Source organism: Urocampus carinirostris, chromosome 8, assembly GCF_059441175.1.
Source record: "Urocampus carinirostris isolate Australia breed hairy pipefish chromosome 8, RoL_Ucar_1.0, whole genome shotgun sequence".
Lineage (NCBI taxonomy): Eukaryota > Metazoa > Chordata > Actinopteri > Syngnathiformes > Syngnathidae > Urocampus > Urocampus carinirostris.
The window spans coordinates 14,366,185-14,386,978 of NC_142356.1; the positions used below are offsets into that span (position 1 = coordinate 14,366,185).

General features: G+C 39.9%; 1 protein-coding gene across 2 annotated transcripts in view; it reads right to left on the minus strand.

Annotated features, from left to right (window-relative positions):
- LOC148360779 (neuronal-specific septin-3-like) overlaps window positions 1-20,794 on the minus strand; it is a 147,344-nt gene that overhangs the window by 31,257 nt on the left and 95,293 nt on the right. For both annotated transcript variants that reach the window (XM_088341690.1, XM_088341689.1), the window contains exon 3: window positions 1,464-1,640. In XM_088341690.1, coding sequence (XP_088197816.1) covers window positions 1,464-1,640 — 177 coding nt within the window. The remainder of the gene's footprint in view (window positions 1-1,463; window positions 1,641-20,794) is intronic.

The window sequence follows — 20,794 nt, forward strand, 5'->3', positions numbered from 1 at the left end:
TGCGTGGATTTCCTCCGGGCACTCCGGTTTCCTCTCACATTCCAAAAACTTGCATGTCAGGTTAATTGTCCGGTCCAAGTTGTCCCTAGGTGTCAATGAGAGAGAGCTTGTATGTCTCAGGATTAGTTTAGGATGTCCCCAGCCCACTGGCCGAGGATAGCTGGTAAGGACTCCAGCACCCCCGCGACCCTATTGAGGATAAGTGGTGAAGATAATGGATGGATGGAGAGAGAGAAATAGAGAGATAGAGAGACACAGAGAGAGAGAGAGAAATAGAAGAGAGATCAAGAGATAGAGAGAAAACATTATTACTACAGTTTAAGGTCAAAGTCTCACACGAATTGACCCTGTTTCGGCTGTAAATCACTAAATCCATTTTTTAATATGGAAGCTCATTAAACAATCCATGGTAATTGTTGAGAAAATTTATGCTGAAAAGCCACAAAACCTATTTTTTGCCCAGAAGCTCTAGCATACCACCTAGCGTAATTTGATTAAGTGAGCAATCAGAATGGACGGAGCTATATGCAGGACAGGACAGGCGGACTCCTTCTCGCCCAGCACCGTCCGCACTGAAGGCAAATACGTTGTTATCCTCGTTTGCAGTATTTCGTGCCATTTTTTATAAAAGCATCTTGTTTGAAAACCATTGTTTAGAACAAAAATGACAGTCAAAATGAGCATTAACACGCTTGAGAAACTGCAGGAGGAAGACAAGTTGTAAGTGGTATATTTCTATTTCTATGGGACACAGGCTATTGTATTATTATTTGCAACGAACAACCTCATACAGGTGCATCTGATTCCGGACGATACAGTACATGGAGTGCAGGTGGACTTCTAATAGGCCGACTAATACGTCTTTCAGGGTCCGGATTCTAGATGATACACAGGTGTTCAAATACTTATTTGCAGCTGGAAAGGTGGGGCGGCAGTAGCTCAGGAGGTAGAGCGCTCGTCTTGGGATCAAGGGATCCCAGTTCGAATCCCGGCTTGTCCGTGTTACATGTCGAAGTGTCCTTGGGTAAGACACTGAACCCCTAATACCCCCAATAAGCAGGTTAGCGTCTTACATGGCTGCAATACAAGGCCGCTATTGGGAAATGTGGAGCACATTGTAAAGCGCTTTGGGAAGTCATTGACTTGAAAAGCGCTATATAAATGCAGATCATTTCATTTGCATTTCAGCTGTATCACACAAATAAATCGTTAAAAAAATCATGCATGTTTTCCTTTAGTTTATCGCTCATGCACCTACGATGAAAATTTCAGACCACTTCATGATTTCTGAGTGGGAGGAATAGCAAAATAGCAGGCTGTTCAAATACTTATTTTCTTCACTGTAATTAATAAAGAAATACATTTTTTGAAAAGTGGAAGGACTGATTGTGGAAATTAGAGATGTACATTGATGAATATTCAATCTGTAACAAGCACATAGAACGGTTTTCAGTCCGACTCACCAACAACCATGATGTTGAGCTCAAAGCCCTGCTTCATGGCCTTTCTCCTCATCTGCTCCAAAATGGCATCGATGCCGACATAGCTGAAGTCTCCGCCGTGGTGGGATTTGTCCCCTTTGCCGTGCGGCAGCTTAGTGTGGTCCGACATGTTGCTGTGGCTCAGACTGACTTCTGACCCTGGACAAAGTATAGAAAGCGATTGACCTGATAAGTAACTGAAAAGATTTTTACTTTTTCAGTTTTGCATAATTCCTTAAGATGTTCTTTCAGATAATAAAGTAAGGCAAGCAAACATTAAAATATCTTTCCTGAACCCTGCCAGCAAACCCAACTGCTGTCATTTTCCAATAAACCCCATAAAAATCTGTTGCAACAAGCAAAAGGAAACATGCAAATTGGTGCCAAAAAGCTGGTATGTAGCACGTTTCCCCTTTTGTGGGAGGAGCCAACACTTCCTGCGCAATGACAGCGAAGCCACAGAGTTGTCTCGAAACCGCAGGCACGCACACGTGTGTGCAGACCTGAAGTATGAACTATAGCTGTTTTGTGAATTCCAATTAACAACACAAAACCACACTCTAAAGGTTTTATAGCTAAAGCCACAACATTATATACACTTGCAGAGAGTAATCAAGATGATCCAAGATTGAAAAGAATGGTAGAGTTAAAAAAAAAACAGAACATCTGCTGTATTTTCATTGCACTATTGTTATGATGCACTTAAACTTAGGCCAGTCTCTGTGTAACTAATTTTGCCCATTTATCTTACTATTCTTTTTATTTATCATACTGACGCTCCCTTACTTACGACCATTCAACTTACCTAATACAATCAATACGAACATTTTTTTCAGGATGTCGAAAAATATTCGGAGATTTCTGTAAGTTAGATTTTGTATTGTGTGCACCTTTTTCCGAGTGCAGGACACTATTGTAGTGCTTTTTTCTGCCGCTACTGGCGTGTGGTGGGGCTCTGAGAGGTCACCCAGCATCCACCCGAAGAAGAAATCCGGCTTCTACTTCCTGGTTCGTTTGTAAACCTAACAAGGTATACTGTAACTCTAGGGCGCTAAGAACTTTGAGATTTCTAGCGTTTAATATCTCGTGCATCCATTCAATATGGTTGGTGTGAAATGTAAAAAAGAGGCAAGATGTTTCTTTTGAAACGAAAGCGGAATAAGAAAGCTTGATGCGGTTGAAAAAAATGGTTGGAACGCTTTTTTTGGCCACTTTTTAACACGGATGAGGACCTCTTGAAGTGCATCTTCCAAAAGTAAGTTGAAGTCTATTCAGCTTTATAAAGCATATTATTTTATGAAATGTTTATTTTTTAGTGCAAAACAATACAGGTTACACGTACAAGCCTTAAACATACTTATATAAACCATAAACATTCAAAATATAGCACTGAAGCAACTAACAGACAAATTCAACTTACGAACGATCTTCCAGAATCTCGTTCGTAAGTAGGGCAGTGTCTGTACTATCCTCCTTTAAATGTTTATTATGAATTGCAACGCCTAAACTAGTTGTGAACAATGTTCACTATGTTCTTGTCAATGACAGAAAAGACAATTACAATTCTAAATTAAGTCAATATTAGTTCTCAGTAAAAACAAATGCCTTTTACTTAGTTTTAAATTCAAAAACCAAATAAATACAGTGACACCTTTTACGCCTTACTACGTAGAAATCGTTTTTTTAAGTTAAACCATTACTTTGTTAGCATTTTTGATGACTCTGAACAAACAACTAAAAAGACAAATTGTTTTGACAGCAGAAAACCAATAAAATGAGCTGATTCAGAAATAGCAATCTGCTGTTCATTTGTTTTCACTAAATCACTCAAAGTGAAAAAAACAAAAAAATCACATATTCAACCAAGCATCTGTCTGAGCACGCACTAACAAATTCAATACTCAGTACACTATACACAACTTGGGAAGGTAATAGTGGGGGAAGGAGAAACCATGTGAGGAAAAACACCCAAGGATAACTCATCTAAATTGACAGATATGACACTTGTGCTTCTCCTTAAGTATCAAGTGTGATGACTTTTACCCTCCAGGCGAATACTGCCACAATACACCACACACCAGACGAAACGAAGAATAACAACGTTTTAATGCGCTTGTTTAGACATTAAAATTGACAGTTACTTAAAGCCTTCAATCCAGCAAAGCACACTATACAAGAATGAAAGTTAAAGTACAAAAAGGCTGTTTTGGAAGCAAACATTTGGAAAATGGGCACCCAGCCTGCAAGTGACAAATGAGTCAACATCTGAAATGGAAATAAACAAGCTTTCCAAGAAGTCTTAACAGAAACGGCACTGTGCAGTTCTGAGAGTATAATTACAGAATAAAACATGTTATATCAATAAGTCAGATGCTTTATAAAGGACATATATCCTGTGATTTTAAGCTCTCCCACAGTATATATGTATAGGCATTTGTTTTTTTTCATATTCTACACCGGCAAAGAAGATTGCATTGGATGCACGTTTTATCTATTTATTCATTTTTTACAATTCTACCTCGTTATTTTGACTATTTACATCAGTGTCACTATTGGCCAATGATTCTTTGATTTCCACACCCTTTAGGATGGATCTGTAACCTACGAGGTTTCATAAAATGAAAACGGCTTGAGGGAGGGTTTTCAGAACAGGCTGATATTTCATATCCGAGGTTTGCATCCACTTCTGTTCTCCTTGTAGGTTCAAAATCCATTGATGACCTCTCTCCTTTTTTTGAAGGTTAATTAGATTTCTATAATTAACTTTTGACCCAATGGTAATTATTTTTGTATGCAAAAGCAATTTTGTTGGGAGACATCTCACCAGTAAGTATGTAGCCCTGTTCAAAAAACAAAAAACAAAACAATAAACAATGCACCTACTGGGACTTGCTATGCATTTAAATACTATAGGAACTGGGGCGGCAATAGCTCGTCTTGAACCAAGATGTCACAGGTTCGACTCCCGGCTCATCAGATTTCAATGTCCAAGTGTCTTTGGGCAAGACACTGAACTCCTAGGGAGATAGATGCCTTGCATGGCTGTGCTGCTATCAGTGTGTAAGTGTGTGTGAATGTGCGAGTGTGAAGCACATTGTAAACTGCTTTGGTAGGTCTTCAGTGACTTGAAAAGCAATATATATAATTTCCATTCAAAGAGATGGGTTGGAATTTGGACTTTTCCCCCCAGTTATTTGAAGCAGATTGAATTATTTGAACTTAAATTAATTAAATACCCCCCTCCATCGAATGTTTATGAGTTTTTCCTTGCCCGCATGTTGGTTTTAGATCAGGCGATTTTGTCATTGTGGTCTGTGCAATATTTTATGACATTTTGTGATTAAGGGCTATATAAATAAATGTGACTTGACTTACATGACAAAAGTCTCCAAAAGTTCATTGAATTGAATATGTCTCCTTCAATTAGTTTGTGCTGACTAATGAAGGGTGGGATCCATCTTGACAGCACCCATTAGCAAATTTATCGGTTACAGACCCCAAAAAAACGATTTGAGGGGCCCCTGCGTGGAGTCCTCGCAAGAACATTACAGCTTGGTATCGAATTGTGTTTTCATTGAGGCCCAAAAATGTCGCGCTGCACTCCTGTGTGCAGGTTCTGACAGCCCGGGACGGTTCTCAGGTTCCTTCCACTCAATCCTAATTTGGTTTCCGCTTCCAAAAAAGAAAGAAAAAGGCAGCAGTTTGGCATCACACCTACTTGCAGCCTCCATTGGACCTTTATATGCTCTTGCAACGACTACTTGATTCAATCACACCAATGTCCTTACTATGCTAGGGCCAAATATCTGTAAACACAGATGAGACAAGTGCATTTGGGATGGAATGAGATACAAGACACAAAAAAAAAGATTATGTAAAATGTGTAAGGAAACCAAAATACTAACTAAATCGTTGTTACAGATCACAAACTTCTGAAAAAAAAATAATAACCAAGATAAATCATCTTAAAGGAACAGAGTGTAATAGTTAACTTCTAGATGTTATTGTATTATGGAGTGCAACCACAGACAATCGCTAAAAGCAAATAAAGATTCTTTTTTTTGACTAGCCTAGTGCAAAGAAAGAAAAAGGGAGAGGAAAGAAAGGATAAAAGAAGAAAAGCAAGAAAAAATAAATTAAAAAGGAGAAAAAGAAATAAGAAAAAGGGAAAAAGAAACAAGAGAAAAAACAAGAAAAAGCAACATGGAAGGAATGAGGAAAAAGGGAAAAATACTAAAATAAAGAAAAGAGAAGAAAAAAATGAAAAAGAAAGAAAAGCAAGAAAAAGAAGGCAAATATAAGGTAACTATTCAAAAAAGACAAAGGAAAACTAAGAAAATGATAAAAAGAAAGACAAAACGATAAAAGGAAGAAAGCTACAAAAAGGGGAAGAGACGGAGAAAAAAAAATTGTGTTTTTTGGGCGGCAAGATCGCCGACAATGAGCTCCCTTGGGTTAGCCTAATCTTATGTCAATTACATGAAAAATTCTGGACCCCTTGAGTCTTAAATATGCACATTTTTATTGTAGTTTATGTATTTTTACTTATTATTTTAATCCATATTGGATTTTTTAGTAAGGAATGAAGTTTTCTTTTACCCCTAGGAGGCACTAAATATTTCTTAATTTTATTGATGGTAATTTTTACTCCTATTATTTGAGTTTTTCTTTTCTTTTAACAATAGTGTGTGTGTGTGTGTGTGTGTGTGTGTGTGTGTGTGTGTGTGTGTGTGTGTGTGTCTTTTGGCATTTCGGGTTATTTCGCTGTTGAAAAAAAGGCGGATTTTTTTCTCATAGTACATTGAACTTTTTTATACAGATGAGTTGCAGTTAATGCCAGTTAATTTGATTTGACACTATTTTTACCGTTGCAAACAAACATCTCGATGATGGCAAAGACCTTTAAATGGATCAGGTCATTGGGGGCACTTAAGTCAAGAGCAAAAAGCAATCCTGATACTCAGGAATGCAGATTAATCCGAGCTGTAACATGAGTCCTCTGAATAGCGCCTGGCGATGGGCCGGAGCAGAGTACGAGTCGCCTCGCTGTCCTCGCTAGGGAATGCGGACGCTTCGACGTGACAGGATGAGATCCGTTTTTGGGTGAGAACATTTTCGATAATCCGATGCCATCACTTCCATGAATTCTTCAATTGAGGAGATGCTCCAAAACAACAATACGTTGACTCGCCAAGTGGGACTCCTGGACACAGTGACCATCTGCAGTCATAGATCTTTGCTTCTAAGAATAAAGCAACGCTCTTGCCAGGGACAAATGCAAAGACAAACAAACACATTCAAGATGACTATGGGGAACAAAGAAACTCCCTGGTTTCCTTAAATTTGGACTATTTTTGCAAACAACAAGCTGGCCATTAGGATCATCTCCCAAGGATTACGCATTCAGAAAGCATCGAGGCCGCAGGGTATTGAGGACTGATCCTGCCAAATGTATGAAATGTATAAATAAAAAAGACCTACAAATGTATGACATATAAGTAAATGAACACAAATAAATATATATATTACTTAAATGAGATTTATTTATTTGTGTATGCATTTTGTCATTTATTTAGTCTTTATTTATATACATATCTATTTTGTCTTTTATTTAGTCATTTATTTATATCCATATCTATTTGGTCGTTTATTTAGTCATTTGTGTTGTCGCGTAGATTGGTCGCGTATTGTGTCACGCGTACTGTGTCGTATATTGGTTTAGTTTAATAATAATAATAATAATAATTTCCTTTGTATTGTCATTCTTTGTAACAATGTACACAGAACGAAATGTCGATACACCTGACCCGTTGTAGCGAGTCGATGCAGCCGCAGCCAACAGAGGGCGCCGCCATTATACCAATTCGCGCCTCGACCGAGACATACCTAATTGGTATAATGGCGGCGCCCTCTGGCTGCGGCTGCATCGACTCGCTACAACGGGTCAGGTGTATCGACATTTCGTTCTGTGTACATTGTTACAAAGAATGACAATACAAAGGAAATTATTATTATTATTATTATTATTATAATAAGGTATGTCTCGGCCGAGGCGCGAACCAGCGACCTCCCAGTCTCAAAGCGGGCACACTACCATCTAGGCTACTGAGCTGGTAGTTGCTAATTTAGTTGCATTGTGCCATGTCTTGTGTCCCTTATTGTGCCACATAGTTTGATCTCGTATTGTGTTGCATATTGTGAACGTAGTTTGGTCGCGAATGGTGTTGTATTTTGTCGCGTGTTGTGACGCAGTTTGGTCACGTATTGTGTCGCAGATTATTTCGCGTATTATGTCACATATAGTGCTGCGCATTGTGTCGCGCATTTTCTCGCGCATTGTGTCGTGAAGTTTGGTCGGGGTTTTGTCGCGTATTGTGTTGCGTGTACTGTGTCAAATATTGGTTTAGTTGCTAATTTAGTTGTATTGTGCCATGTATTGAGTCCTTTATTGTGCCACAAAGTTTGGTCTCGTATTGTGTTGCATATTGTGCCACGTAGTTTGGTCGTGAATTGTGTTGGATTGTATCGCGTGTTGTGACGCAATAGTTTGGTCACGTATTACGTCGCATATAGTGCTGCGCATTGTCTCGCGCATTGTGTCTGAAGTTTGGTCGAGGTTTTGTTGCGTAATGTGTCACTTACTGTGCCGCGTGTACTGTGCCGCGTGTACTCTGTCGCGTGTACTGTGTCGCATATTGGTTCAGTTATTGATTTAGTTGTATTGTGCCATGTATTGTGTCCCTTATTGTTCCACATAGTTTAGTCTCGTATTGTGTTGCATATTGTGTCACGTAGTTTGGTCGCGAATTGTGTTGTATTGTGTCTCGTGTTGGGACGCATAGTTTAGTTTGGTCACGTATTGTGTCGCGTATTATGTCGCATATAGTGCTGCGCATTGTGTCGCGCATTGTGTTGTGAATTTTGGTCAGGGTTTTGTTGCATATTGTGTCGCATAGTGTGTCGCATAATGTGTCGCGTGTACTGTGTCGCGTGTGCTGTGTCGCGTATTGGTTCAGTTGCTGATTTAGTTGTATTGTGCCATGTATTGTGTCCCTTATTTTTCCACATAGTTTTGTCTCGTATTGTGTTGCATATTGCGTCACGTAGTTTGGTCGCGAATTGTGTTGTATTGCATCGCGTGTTGTGACGCATAGTTTCGTCTCACATTGTGTCGCGTATTATGTCTCGTATGACGTCACATATTGCGCTGTGCATTGTGTCGCACATTGTGTTGTGAAGTTCGGTCGGGGTTTTGTCTCGTATTGTGTCGCATATTGTGCCGAGTAGTTTGGTCAGGGTTCGGTAGCGCATTGTGTTGCATATTGTGTATTGTGCCTCATAGTTTGGGCTCGTATAGTTCCGCATAGCTCGGTCGTGTATTGCGTCGCGTAGATCGTCAAAACAAAATCTTATTCTAAAAAGGGGGTGGGTAAAACTGGCTAAGCTTTTCACTGATCAACTGTAATGCCTTTCTTCATCACATATCTATCAATAGACAAAAAGCTCAGGAAACTACAAATACATGTAATATGAATGACAAAATAAATAATGACAAAATAAATGACAATGCATAAATATATTAATTGTCTTTACTTTATATATTTGGGTAATAAGTGATTGTCATCTATCAAACTTGCATTTATTTGTAGGTAATTATTTATACATTTATACATACATTGGTCCTTCATACCTGGACACCATTACCATCTGTAGTCATAAAAATGTTTTCAGACTAGAGCCACACACTTGGCAGGGACAAATATATAAACGAAAACAAATTCAAGATAGGTATGGGAAACAAACCATGACCTGCTCTATTTCGGCTACTTTGTTCCCAAAAATTCAAACTATTTTCAGAAACAACAATCTGGCCTTTGGGATCATCTAGAATGATTAGGCATTCGCAAAGCGTCAAAGCCAGCGGCGAGTCTAGTGAGTCATGTCGCTATTAGAGCATTCTAATGTGACACAAAGACGATTCTGCAAATGACCTTTGCTGCACGCGCCGCCGAATTTCTGGATGAGTAAACAGGCGACAAACGAGCAGAGACGCAGTGTGACTCATACACAAATCCCAACTCATGCAGCAAATTACACAGCTTTGACTAGCTGGTACAGGGGTGTCCAAATTTTTCAGAAAGCGGGCCAGATTTGGTAACCTGAAAATGTGTGAGGGCCGACTGTGCAGCATTGCAGTCTTTAAAAAAATTCGCTCTCCGTGAAAGGTTTGTGTTGCTTGGCGATCAGCGTCGCGACCTCATCGCTCGCCTTTGTAGCATTTTCATTTGACTCGCATGGACTATTGAAAAAGCGCTCCAGTGTCGTAAAAACAGCTTCCCGTTGCTCTACCTTTTCACTGCATTTATTCCTTTCTCTCCACTGTGGGCCAGTAAAAATTTGATCACAGCCTGTAACTGGCCCCCGGGCCAGATACTGGACATGGCTGACCTCGTGTAATGGCACACATCAATAATGCAAAAACTAAATATATGAATAAAAAACATAACAGGAGGGCGGCACGGTGAATGAGTGGTTAGCACGCTCGCGGCACAGTTCTGAGGTCTTGGGATCAAAACCAGCTACCAGCCTTTCTGTGCGGAGTTTGCATGTTGTCTCCGTGCTTGCGTGGGTTTCCTCCGGGCACTCCGGTTTCCTCCCACATTTCAAAAACATGCATGTCAGGTTAATTGGTCGATCCAAATTGTCCCTAGGTGTGAATAAGCGAGTGAATGGTTGTGTCTCTGTGTGTAGCTCAGGAGGTAGAGCGCTCGTCTTGGGATCAAGGGATCCCAGTTGGAATCCCGGCTTGTCCGTGTTACATGTCGAAGTGTCCTTGGGTAAGACACAGAACCCCTAAAACCCCCAATAAGCAGGTTAGTGTCTTACTAGGCTACAATACAAGGCCGCTATTGGGAAATGTGAAGCACACTGTAAAGCGCTTTGGGAAGTCACTGACTTGAAAAGCGCTATATAAATGCAGATCATTTCATTTTCATTTCATTTAAACCTATTATAAGAAATAAAGAAAAAACGTTAATTGATATAATTTGGACATAGCGATTGGAAGGAAGGCAAGATCTTAAGCCCCAGCTTGAGGGTGTGTCTGAACTGAATTTTGGCCCGGCTCGGGCCAAAAATGTGAATTATTACGTCCGGGTTCGGACGGGCTTTAATTCTCTTGTATGTAAATGTCTGGATGAGTGCGTAATGCCCTGTCAGTGTCAGAGCTACTAACAAGAGCCGTTATATGCAAGAATCACCAATCACCATACCTCACTATAATGTTGCTATGCTAACATCACAGTGTGCTGAAAACTTTGAGCCAGTGAACAGTTTTGGTCACTAGAGACCGTGGCCTGCAAAAAAACAGAAGTCGCCTCATCACAACACTGTGCTGTACTTGCAATGTCAATTCAAAGAACTTATTCCTGTCTCTGTCTATTATCCAACAGCCATTGTTCCTTCCTCCCTCCCTTTCTCTCTCTTTCTTCTTTTCTCTCTCTCACTTCATCATTTTACAACTTACCTATCCCAAGTGTTGGGTTTCCAAAATTGAGTTGTGCGTGTTACCAGTTAAATTAATTGATGGGACACACAACAGTAACCAGTGCATCTATGACCCTTGTGGTTAAGGGTACACCTAAAAAAAACAGCATGTTCACAAGGGTTGGTAGACTTTTTAAATCAAAGTCGGCTGTTTTTGGTGTTAACTTGATCAATCCTCAGCAAAATTGAGGGTGACATTGTTTGTAAGGTTGATTCTACGGGAATGGAAGCAATTCTTACTACCGAATAGATTAATTTTACCGTCACAATTTCTTTTTTAGCCCAAATGTGTCATCGACAACTGACCCGTCACATTAAAACGCATTAAAATAGTTGAGCGACTGACAACATTCCTTCATTCAACTCCCTTAATGAAAACAGTGTCAACTGAAAGCAGATGTTAGGACAATGGCAGCATTTTTGGTCTGATCAAAACATTCTATAAGATGATTTTTGTCTTCAGTGACTTTCGAGAGGATTACGTGAGACTCGAGTTGTGTTCCATGGCTTGTGACCAGTCCAAGCTTTCATTTTGCATGAGTGGACAGATCCCATCAAAGACAATTGTGCTCTCTCATCCCTCATGAAAAGAACCTTTTGGAGAGGTTTTTGCTAAGTTATCTAACTGAACATGTTAAGTGGAACCAAATTATTTTAACATTCTACATCATAGGTACAACAACAAAAGTGAAAAGTAGGCATTGCAAAAATATTGGCCAATTGTTCTCTCAACTCAGCCGACTCCAGAAGTTCCCTGATGGTTACTGAATGATCCAATTTCGACCTAAATGACTAATTTCGCAACATTTACACATTTCCCAAAGCAAGCAATAATAATCAAAACGGAAAGAGTATAAAACCACTTCAAACCTACCAAGACCTAGCCATCCCCCTAAACTTTCAGCCCAAACAAGAATAAACTATTCAGTGAACAAACCAAGAGGATCATTATCACATTGGATGAATTGGAGGCATACTCAGCTGAGGGGGGAAAATCTGTGCATAGGAAAACTACTAGTCGTACCCCATCATTCTTCCCTTTATGGAAGAGAGGCAAAAAGAAAGCTTTTCCTGAAAGAACACCATACAAAGGCCCATTTGGCATTTGCAAGAAGCCACAGAGGGAGAGAAATAACACATGGAACAAGATGTTCTGGTCAGATTTGTGCAGAATGCAAATATTTTATGGGGGCGTAAGAGTAACACTGCACAAAATCCCGAAAACACCCTTCCCACTGCCAAACATGGTGGTGGCAGCATCATGCTCTGGGGTTTCTTCAGCAAAGACTGGGAAGATCGTGGGAGTTGATGGAAAGATGGATAGAGCCAAATACAGGGTGATTCTGGTAGACAATCTTTTAGAGTTTGCAAGAGACTAAGAATGGGGTACAGGTTCGCCTACCAACAGGACGACCCTAAACATTCGTCCAGACCTCAATTCTATAGAGCATTTGTGGAAATATCAGGAACAAACGATCACCATCAAACCTTAAGGAACTTCTGCTGTTTTTTAAGGAAGAATGGGCAAACATTTCGGTCGACTTGTGGCTGTGATCGCAGCCAAGGGAGGTTGTCCAAAGTATTAAGTCATAGGAGGCAGATATTTTTGCATTGCCTTCTTTTCAATTTTTTTATTGTCAGCACAATGTTGAATACATTTGGTTTCTTTTCACGATTGTATTTAACATGTTGATATATCTTAGGGAATATTTCTAAGTTTTCTTAATCTTTAAGTTTGAAGCCTGAATTATGGAAACCTCGGTTTTCGAACGCCTCTCAGTTCGAACAAATAAGTTCTCGACCAAAAATTTAGAGAAATTCTTGCTTCGCTTTTCGTTCAAAAAAATCGGAGTTCGGACGCCGGTACGCTAGGGGCGATGCTGAGCGGCGTACGGGTGTAGATTGCCCCCACCCCTCGTGGAGAACTGTGACCACGCACTTCTTTTTGCGTTTGTTTTTAATATCGGTGAACAGAGTGTTTTAACCCCTAGTTATGCCTCCAAAGAAGGTCGGTGCAAGCAGCAAAGTTGCTACAGGTGAAAAAAGAAGAGTAGTGCGTACAACTATTGCATTTAAGAAAGAAATAATAGCAAAATATGAAGAAGATGTGCGAGTTTCCCTTCTTTCGAGGGAATAGAGCATGGCTTCTGCAGACCACCACAAAGGTAAGAAATCCTATTCATAAATCTTTTCTTTATCCTTTAACAGCTCACCACTTGTTGTGGAGACCCCGGTGCTAAATGACGTGTAAACGACCTGATTTTTTTGAGGTTCATGTTAGCGTAATCTTTCGTACGGAAGATTACGCTAACGCGAACGTACAATTAGCCTGGGTTAGCTTCATGTTTACGTTCATGGTAAGCCTTCAAGGATTTGGAACGGATTAAAATGATTTTACATTACTTTTAATGGCAAAAACGATTTACGGTGATCAACCAAATCGGTTTTCGAACAGGGTTCTGGAACGGATTATGGTCGAGAACTGAGGTTCCACTTTATGTCAATAAGTTCTCGGGCAAGTGGGGAGTTGAGTTCAATACTTTGCAAGGCATTGTAGTCTTTTGCATTGCCTGTGTTTATCCTCCTTGGTTACACATAAATAAGTCATGGGAGAAAAAAGGATCAGCAGAGAAAAATAGGAAAATGACTCATGGAATATACGACAAATGGTGTACCATAATGATGCAACGATGTCTTGTGGTCGTCAACTGACACTGAACATAAAAACGTTAAAACACGGAGGATTTGTAAGAATGAGAAATTTGTCTTTTCTACTCATGTACAATAAAATCAAGTGTGTTTCCTTTATTTGACTGAGTATTGTAGAGGGTTTGCTAGAATCTAGTAAAATGTTGTGGGGTCTTCAAAAAGTTCTGTTTGTTTTGGGAGCCATTTGTGCAAGGGTTGTTTGACTGACAGGACACCTTCCTATCACAATCACGCACACACTGCTAGCAATTTGCCTCGCCTTTATTGGCTAGTACCATTAAAACTTGCCTCTGATTGGCTGGCTGTGTTCAAACCCGAACTGTGACAATTATTGTTGGCCAAAGGGGCCATCACTCAAATAACAATCGGACTATAAATCCTTGAAACCAAAAAAAACAAGTGTCTTGCAATTAAACTATCACACTCCGTCACACCTCGATATCAATTACATTTCGGTTACTCATGCATCCTTAGCGCGGATCCTCCACAAAGAAAAACAAACAAAAACAGTGATGGGTGAATAATTAAAAAAAAGAAAACTCTGGGAGAGAGAAGCCCTGGCCAAGCCCGAACATGAACGTAATGATTGACATTTTAGGCTTGGGATATTAAATCTATTAACTATTATACTAATTGATGCTTAGCTTCACTAAAAATCACCATGAATCACAATTATGACACAGTTTCTACCTGGAATAGGCCTGTTAATACGAGCAATAAACAAAATGGCATTCTTTGACCGTGGGCGCTCCAATGATTACTCGATTACTAGTTGCCGCTATTGTGTTTGTTTGTCTTCTCCCTTTATTTATACACCAGTAAACTGAAAGTAATGACATTAATAGACAAATAACTGTCACAAAGATGAATGTTTTCGGTTGGGTGGCACAATGCAACTGCTATGCCATTGGATTGCATACAAACATAAAAATAACAAATAAGGACTATACTGGAGGGACACTAAGTGTTTTTAAATGTGATAACACACAATAGAAGTGTTTTATTGTTTGTAGTCAACCAAAACACATTTTAGCTCAGATGTGATTTCTGTTTCTCGTTCTTCTTGTAAGTTTGCTAATTTACTCATTCACTCAGATGGCTACTAAAAGGCTTTTACACTTATGAGCGTCCGCAGATCAGGGAAAAAAAAAGAGAAAAAAAAAAACATGGCTCTCGTGAGAGGAAAGCTTTTTTTTGCCCGGTTTCACCTTGACTGAATTTCCCGTTTTCCTGTAGGTGTGCATTTACTGTATTTATCTTGGTCTGCCTTTACATATTTCTCCTCGCTTTCTTTTACAATAATGGCCCATCAGTGGAACTCTGAAAGGAAGGGAGGAAAAGAAGTAAGATCCAGGAACACAGTTGTTACAATTTACAATAAAAGTTTATTTTTCTTTCAATAAATTCAGCTATAAATTAAAAGAACGACGTATGGTGTACATAAAGACTGGACTTTATAATAATGTTTGCAATTCTAAATAGCTCTGATAAAAACATAAAAGCTGTTCCCTTCCCACGCAGTACTTTGAGGAGCATATTCATATCCATGTGAGCACTATTTAGTACTCTTTAAAGTTTTATGGTGCATTTTCCTGGACATTACCAGGAAAGAATGGCATTTTAAATTGCAAATAAAAAAATGAAGCAGGTGTGCAAGAAAATGAATGCCCATTTTATAACCTCTCTAACATGTTAATGACGGTTTATCACACGAATGCAAAGCACAGAACAAAGAACCAGACTTGACAGCAGACCTTTGTCAGACGACCATTAAAATATTTGAAACGGAACGCTCCTCAAGACTAGATAATTTACGCTGCAGTCTCTTTGGCCAAAAATGATGAAAAGTCTTTACCGAAACATAAGTCTGTCTCACTGCTGAATCCAAAGTGGAGTCATCCAAATATCTTCATGTTTTCCAGTCCAGTTTCACCGAGCACAGTTTAGTAGGATCTGAATTTAAGTTTGTCTTTTTAAAGGAATGCTACGTGCCTGTCAAAACCTGAACCGACGGTGGACCCAAACGCGTAACGTTTTCACACAAGCTTTATTTTACGGAAATGGGGAAGTCATGCGCATGAACACAAACGCCAGTGATTCGGGGATCGCTGGGCGGAAGAAGTGAGACAGAGAAGTCAGGCGCTGGAAAACAGGAAGCCAGAGGCAGACGTGATCAAAACTGGACAGGACAGATACAGGATACACAAGCAGATACCGGACAGCACGGAAAAGATGGGATCGATACCTAACACTGGATACACAAGCAAGATACCGGACAGGACGGTACAGACGGGATCTTACCGGATACTGGATACAACAACAAAATACCGGACAGCGCGGGGACAGACGGGATCTTATCAGATACTGGTTACACGAGCAAGATACCAGACCGGACGGGACAGACTGGATCGATACCAGATACTGGTTACACGAGCAAGATAACGGATAGGACAGGACAGACAGCATCGATACCGGATACTGAATACACTAGCAGGATACCGGACAGGACAGACGGGATTGATACCGGATACGAGATACACGAGCAAGATACCGGACAGGACGGGACAGACGTGATCGATACTGGATACTGGAGCAAGATACCGGACAGGGCGGGACAGACGAGGTCGATACAGGAATCTGGATACACAAGCAGTGTAAATACATGTCTTGCAAGTGTAGAGGTTCGTTGACGGACTGACAAGGAGTGAATGGGAGCACTGAGTTTAAATAGGAGGGGAGCCAATCAGGCAACGAGCAGGCCCAGGTGAGAGCAATGGACAATCGTGACAGTGCCTGACTGTTAGGACGCCCCCTAAAAACACCAATAGTAGTAAAAAAAAGAAGCTGAAAATGAAATGAAATGATCTGCATTTATATAGCGCTTTTCAAGTCAATGGCTTCCCAAAGCGCTTTACAATGTGCTTCACATTTCCCAATAGCGGCCTTGCAGCCATGTAAGGCGCTAACCTGCTTATTGGGGGTATTAGGGGTTCAGTTTCTTACCCAAGGACACTTCGACATGTAACACAGACGAGCCGGGATTCGAACTGGGATCCCTTGATCCCAAGACGAGCGCTCTACCTCCTGAGCTACTGCCGCCTCAAAATGCAACACGCACGACAGCTTTCATGCTATTTTTTTAAACTTCTTTCTTACCGTTTTCATTCTTACGTTTTCTGTTGAAAACATGGCTGGGCAATAATGCCTATAGTCACCAGGAATTTATTAATCTGGGACTGAGACTAGATTTCCTCATTTTACCAACTTCTGTGACACAATATATCGAGGGACATCCGGAGAGCCCCGGGATCTCCGTGGGTGGCCAGCCAACTCACAAAGCAAAAAAAGACATCAGAGGAAACCAAAAGCAGAAAAACAATACCAAGAACTCCCCTCACCCTGGCTACCACCTCTTACATGCTGTCCTCTAAGAACATGCTAGAGGTCCCTTAAAACAAGGATGACCAGGTTCAAAAACAGTTTCTTCCCCAGGGCTATCACCACCCTAAACAAGCTCACAACACCATAATATATATTATATGTAGTGCGTGTGTACAGAAAAATGCGTATTCATACTTTATTTCTTGACCTTTATTTGGGAAACATGGTGCTGCGAATATCAAAATCTATAGTCCCTGAGAATTTAGCAGAAACACACAAAAGCCAGAGTTTTATATGTATTATTCGTATGTGCAAGTCCACAGTTCTTTGGGGCACCAAAATATCTTGGATGAGTGAAGCTGCGCACAAGTAAACAGGTTATTCGAATCGGTATTGAAAAGGAACTACATTTTTTCCCCCGGGTGTTTTTTAACATCTGGGTTGTGAGGTGGGTAAAACAAAGGAGTAAAGCGGTTCCGTTGAGATTTTCTGCCACAAATGAGGTACAAAACAAAATATTTGATTCACAAGTGCACAGTCAAAATGGTTGACAATCACTTTCATACTAAAAGGGCTGGCTATGACATAAAAGGATACTTAAGCGGCAGTAGATGTAGTTTTTTTCAATGCATTATTATTCTGATGCACTTGATGATTTTTAGATCTTGTGTAAATCGTAAATATATTAATTTTTGAAACAAATCCTTCCACATATAGGTGTTGGGGAAGTAATATGTAGCTTACTATCAGTTGCAGGAAGTTCTTCGCGTTACAATATACCAGTGGAAAAGGCTACCTTAATTTTATGTACGATGTCTATAATTGATACATAATCCATGCAATAATACAAATTTGCCCTGTTTAGGTGTAGCATGCACCCAGGGTTGGGTAGGGTTACTTTAACTGGATTACTTTCAATTACTTTTGGATTACTCCAATACCAAATAATAAAAGACAAAAGAAACTAAATATGAATAAAATTACTAAATTTTGTGCAGGCTTGGGGAGTAACGGAATACATGGAACGGCAAAAATGATGTTGGCAAGCTGTTTGGATTTATTTTCATTTTGTTTCTGTCGCATTTTATGTTCGTTTTGCCGGAGATCAAAGAGATCAAAGCCAGGAGAGAAAGCTTACCACGTGTTGTGAGTCATAATTTTATTCATATTTAGTTTCTTTTGTCTTTTATTAGCATATTTGGTATTGGACTAATCCAAAAGTAATTGAAAGTAATCCAGTTACAGTAACCCTACCCAACCCTGCGTGCACCTCTAGGGTGCGATGACACCTTATAGGACAATGCAAAACAAACAAATGCCGTTTGCCATTAACCACAAGCGAAGAAATGCAACTGCAAAGAGAAGCCACAAGAAAGCAGCGTTGGTGTCATTTTTAAGCAGACATGTGAAACATGGCAACAATTTCGAGAATTTTCAACTTCTTCACCAAAAGATTCAAGCATTTTTTAAGAATTTCAAAATTCGGGCAAACCCTGTAAGAAGTGTATTTTCAATCAATTTCATCAATTTGGCCCTGGCTGACCATGACTAAATATTATGAATATCATCATAATCGGACCTAAACAAATTAACATCTTGCAGAACAGTGGTTTTAATGCACATCCAAGCCATCACTCATACAGACGTCCATGCATTCTACAACAACAAAAAGCTGCTAATTAAAAATCCTGACGTGATTCTCAGCACCACGTGATGAGGCCAAACGCTAAGAGGGGCCCAGGCCGGTCGATGACGGCCACAGCTGACGCGGACAGACATGGGCGCTTCGGAAAAGCTTTGAAGAATGCTTCTGGCTCCTTTTATCTTCCAGTTCAGTGCTGGCCCTGACAGACTTTTAAACATTGGGGGACTAATGTGGCACCAAGCGAATGGCCTAACGGGTTGTTAAATTTAGGCTTTTCTCACTGAGAAAGGTCTTATAATGACCATTCCTACAATTATAGTTCTCTAGAATAACAGCAAAGGAGTTGAAGTTTGTGTACAGACACTCCCCTACTTATGCACATTCGAGTTACAGATAACTGTACACACGGGAAAAAAAATTCCGGATGTCGAAAAATATTCTGAGATTGCTGTAAGTTAGATTTTGTATTGTGTGCACCTTTTTCTGAGTAGAGGACAGTACTGTAGTGCTTCTTTTCGCCGTGTGGCGCTGTGAGAGGTCACCCAGCATCCACACTGAAGAAGAAATCCGGCTTCTTCCTAGTTCTTGGGTAAACATTCTATACTGTATCTCCAGCGCGCTAAGAACATCCAATCAATACGGTTGGTATTAAGTGTAAAGAAGAGGCGAGCAGTTTCTTTTAAAATGAAAGTGCAATAAGAAAGCTTGATGCGGTTGAGAAATGGTTCAAATGCTTTTTTTCAACCACTTTTTACCACGGGGAGCACCTCTTCAAAAGTGAAACTCAACTTTTTCTTTATAGAGCATATTGTTTTATGATTGGGCCTTTCACGGTTCTTTTAAGTACATGATAAAATATGGTTCACTGTAATAGAATTGCAGTAACAAAAAAAAAAATCACATCACAGGTTCAAGTGCCTAATTCACAAATTGCAGAAGTGCATGGGGTCTCCAAACCACAAATACTTGATATTCTACACTGGCGCAATTGAAGCACAATAAAATTTCCCACAAATTACCACGTATTAATCAAATTTTTGTTAGCATTTCATTCTAAACACAAATAAGATGTCTTTTGTCCTTTCAAACAGTCCCTAAGAGACCGTCAAAGCGAAGGCCAATACCTATGGGAGGTCTCAGCGGTGCTGTGATACAGACTATGTGACAAAAATTATTCATCTGTGAGACACATGGAAAGGAAAGTCACAGGCCACAGCCAGAAGGGGAACTCTTAAACGACAAATGGCTGACTTTACACAGAAATATTGCACAGTAAATCACACAAATACAAAGCATAAAGTAGAAACGAGGGAGTCATGACTTGGCGAAGGTTTTTTTTATCATAAGGAAAGATTTGCACGACAGGACTTCAGGTGCCAGTTCAAGAAACTGCAAATGCAATGTCGAGTAGTTTTCAAGCATCTGGAAGCAACGTTTTTCAAAACTTCTATAACAGTTTGAAGTCAAAATTATTGTTTTTGCCCCAAGAAAAATATGAATAAAACTTCTCGTTTGACATCATAGGAACAATCTGCGTTTCTCATTGGGAATTTTACGTTTCTATGTCTTATTCCAGGCCTTGGCATGAAGTGAAATTCATGTATTTTTAATATTTATTTTCTTTTGGTTATTCTTGCACTAACTTAAAGAGTTCTCACTTTTACAATTCTCATTCGAGAGAAACAGGAAAGAAAAGGTAATTTCCCCCTTTCCATCTCGGTAAATTCTATTTGTGCAATCTTTGACAAAGCGATTTTTTGGAGGAACACGGTTAGTCTGACTTTTTGACTTCATACATAGGAAGCAAGCATGGCAGCTCTGAAATCTTGATTTTGAAGTTAGGGGGGAAAAATAGAAGCCCAAATTTAATCACGCGTTGTTTAATGACACCAGTGGAGAGAGAGAGAGAGAGAGAGAGAAAGAAACTGTGGAATTACCGTATTTTCCACACTATAAGGCGCACCGGGTTATAGGGCGCACCCCGAAAAAAATAGTTTTTGGTCCTATATTTGACATACATAAGACGCACCAG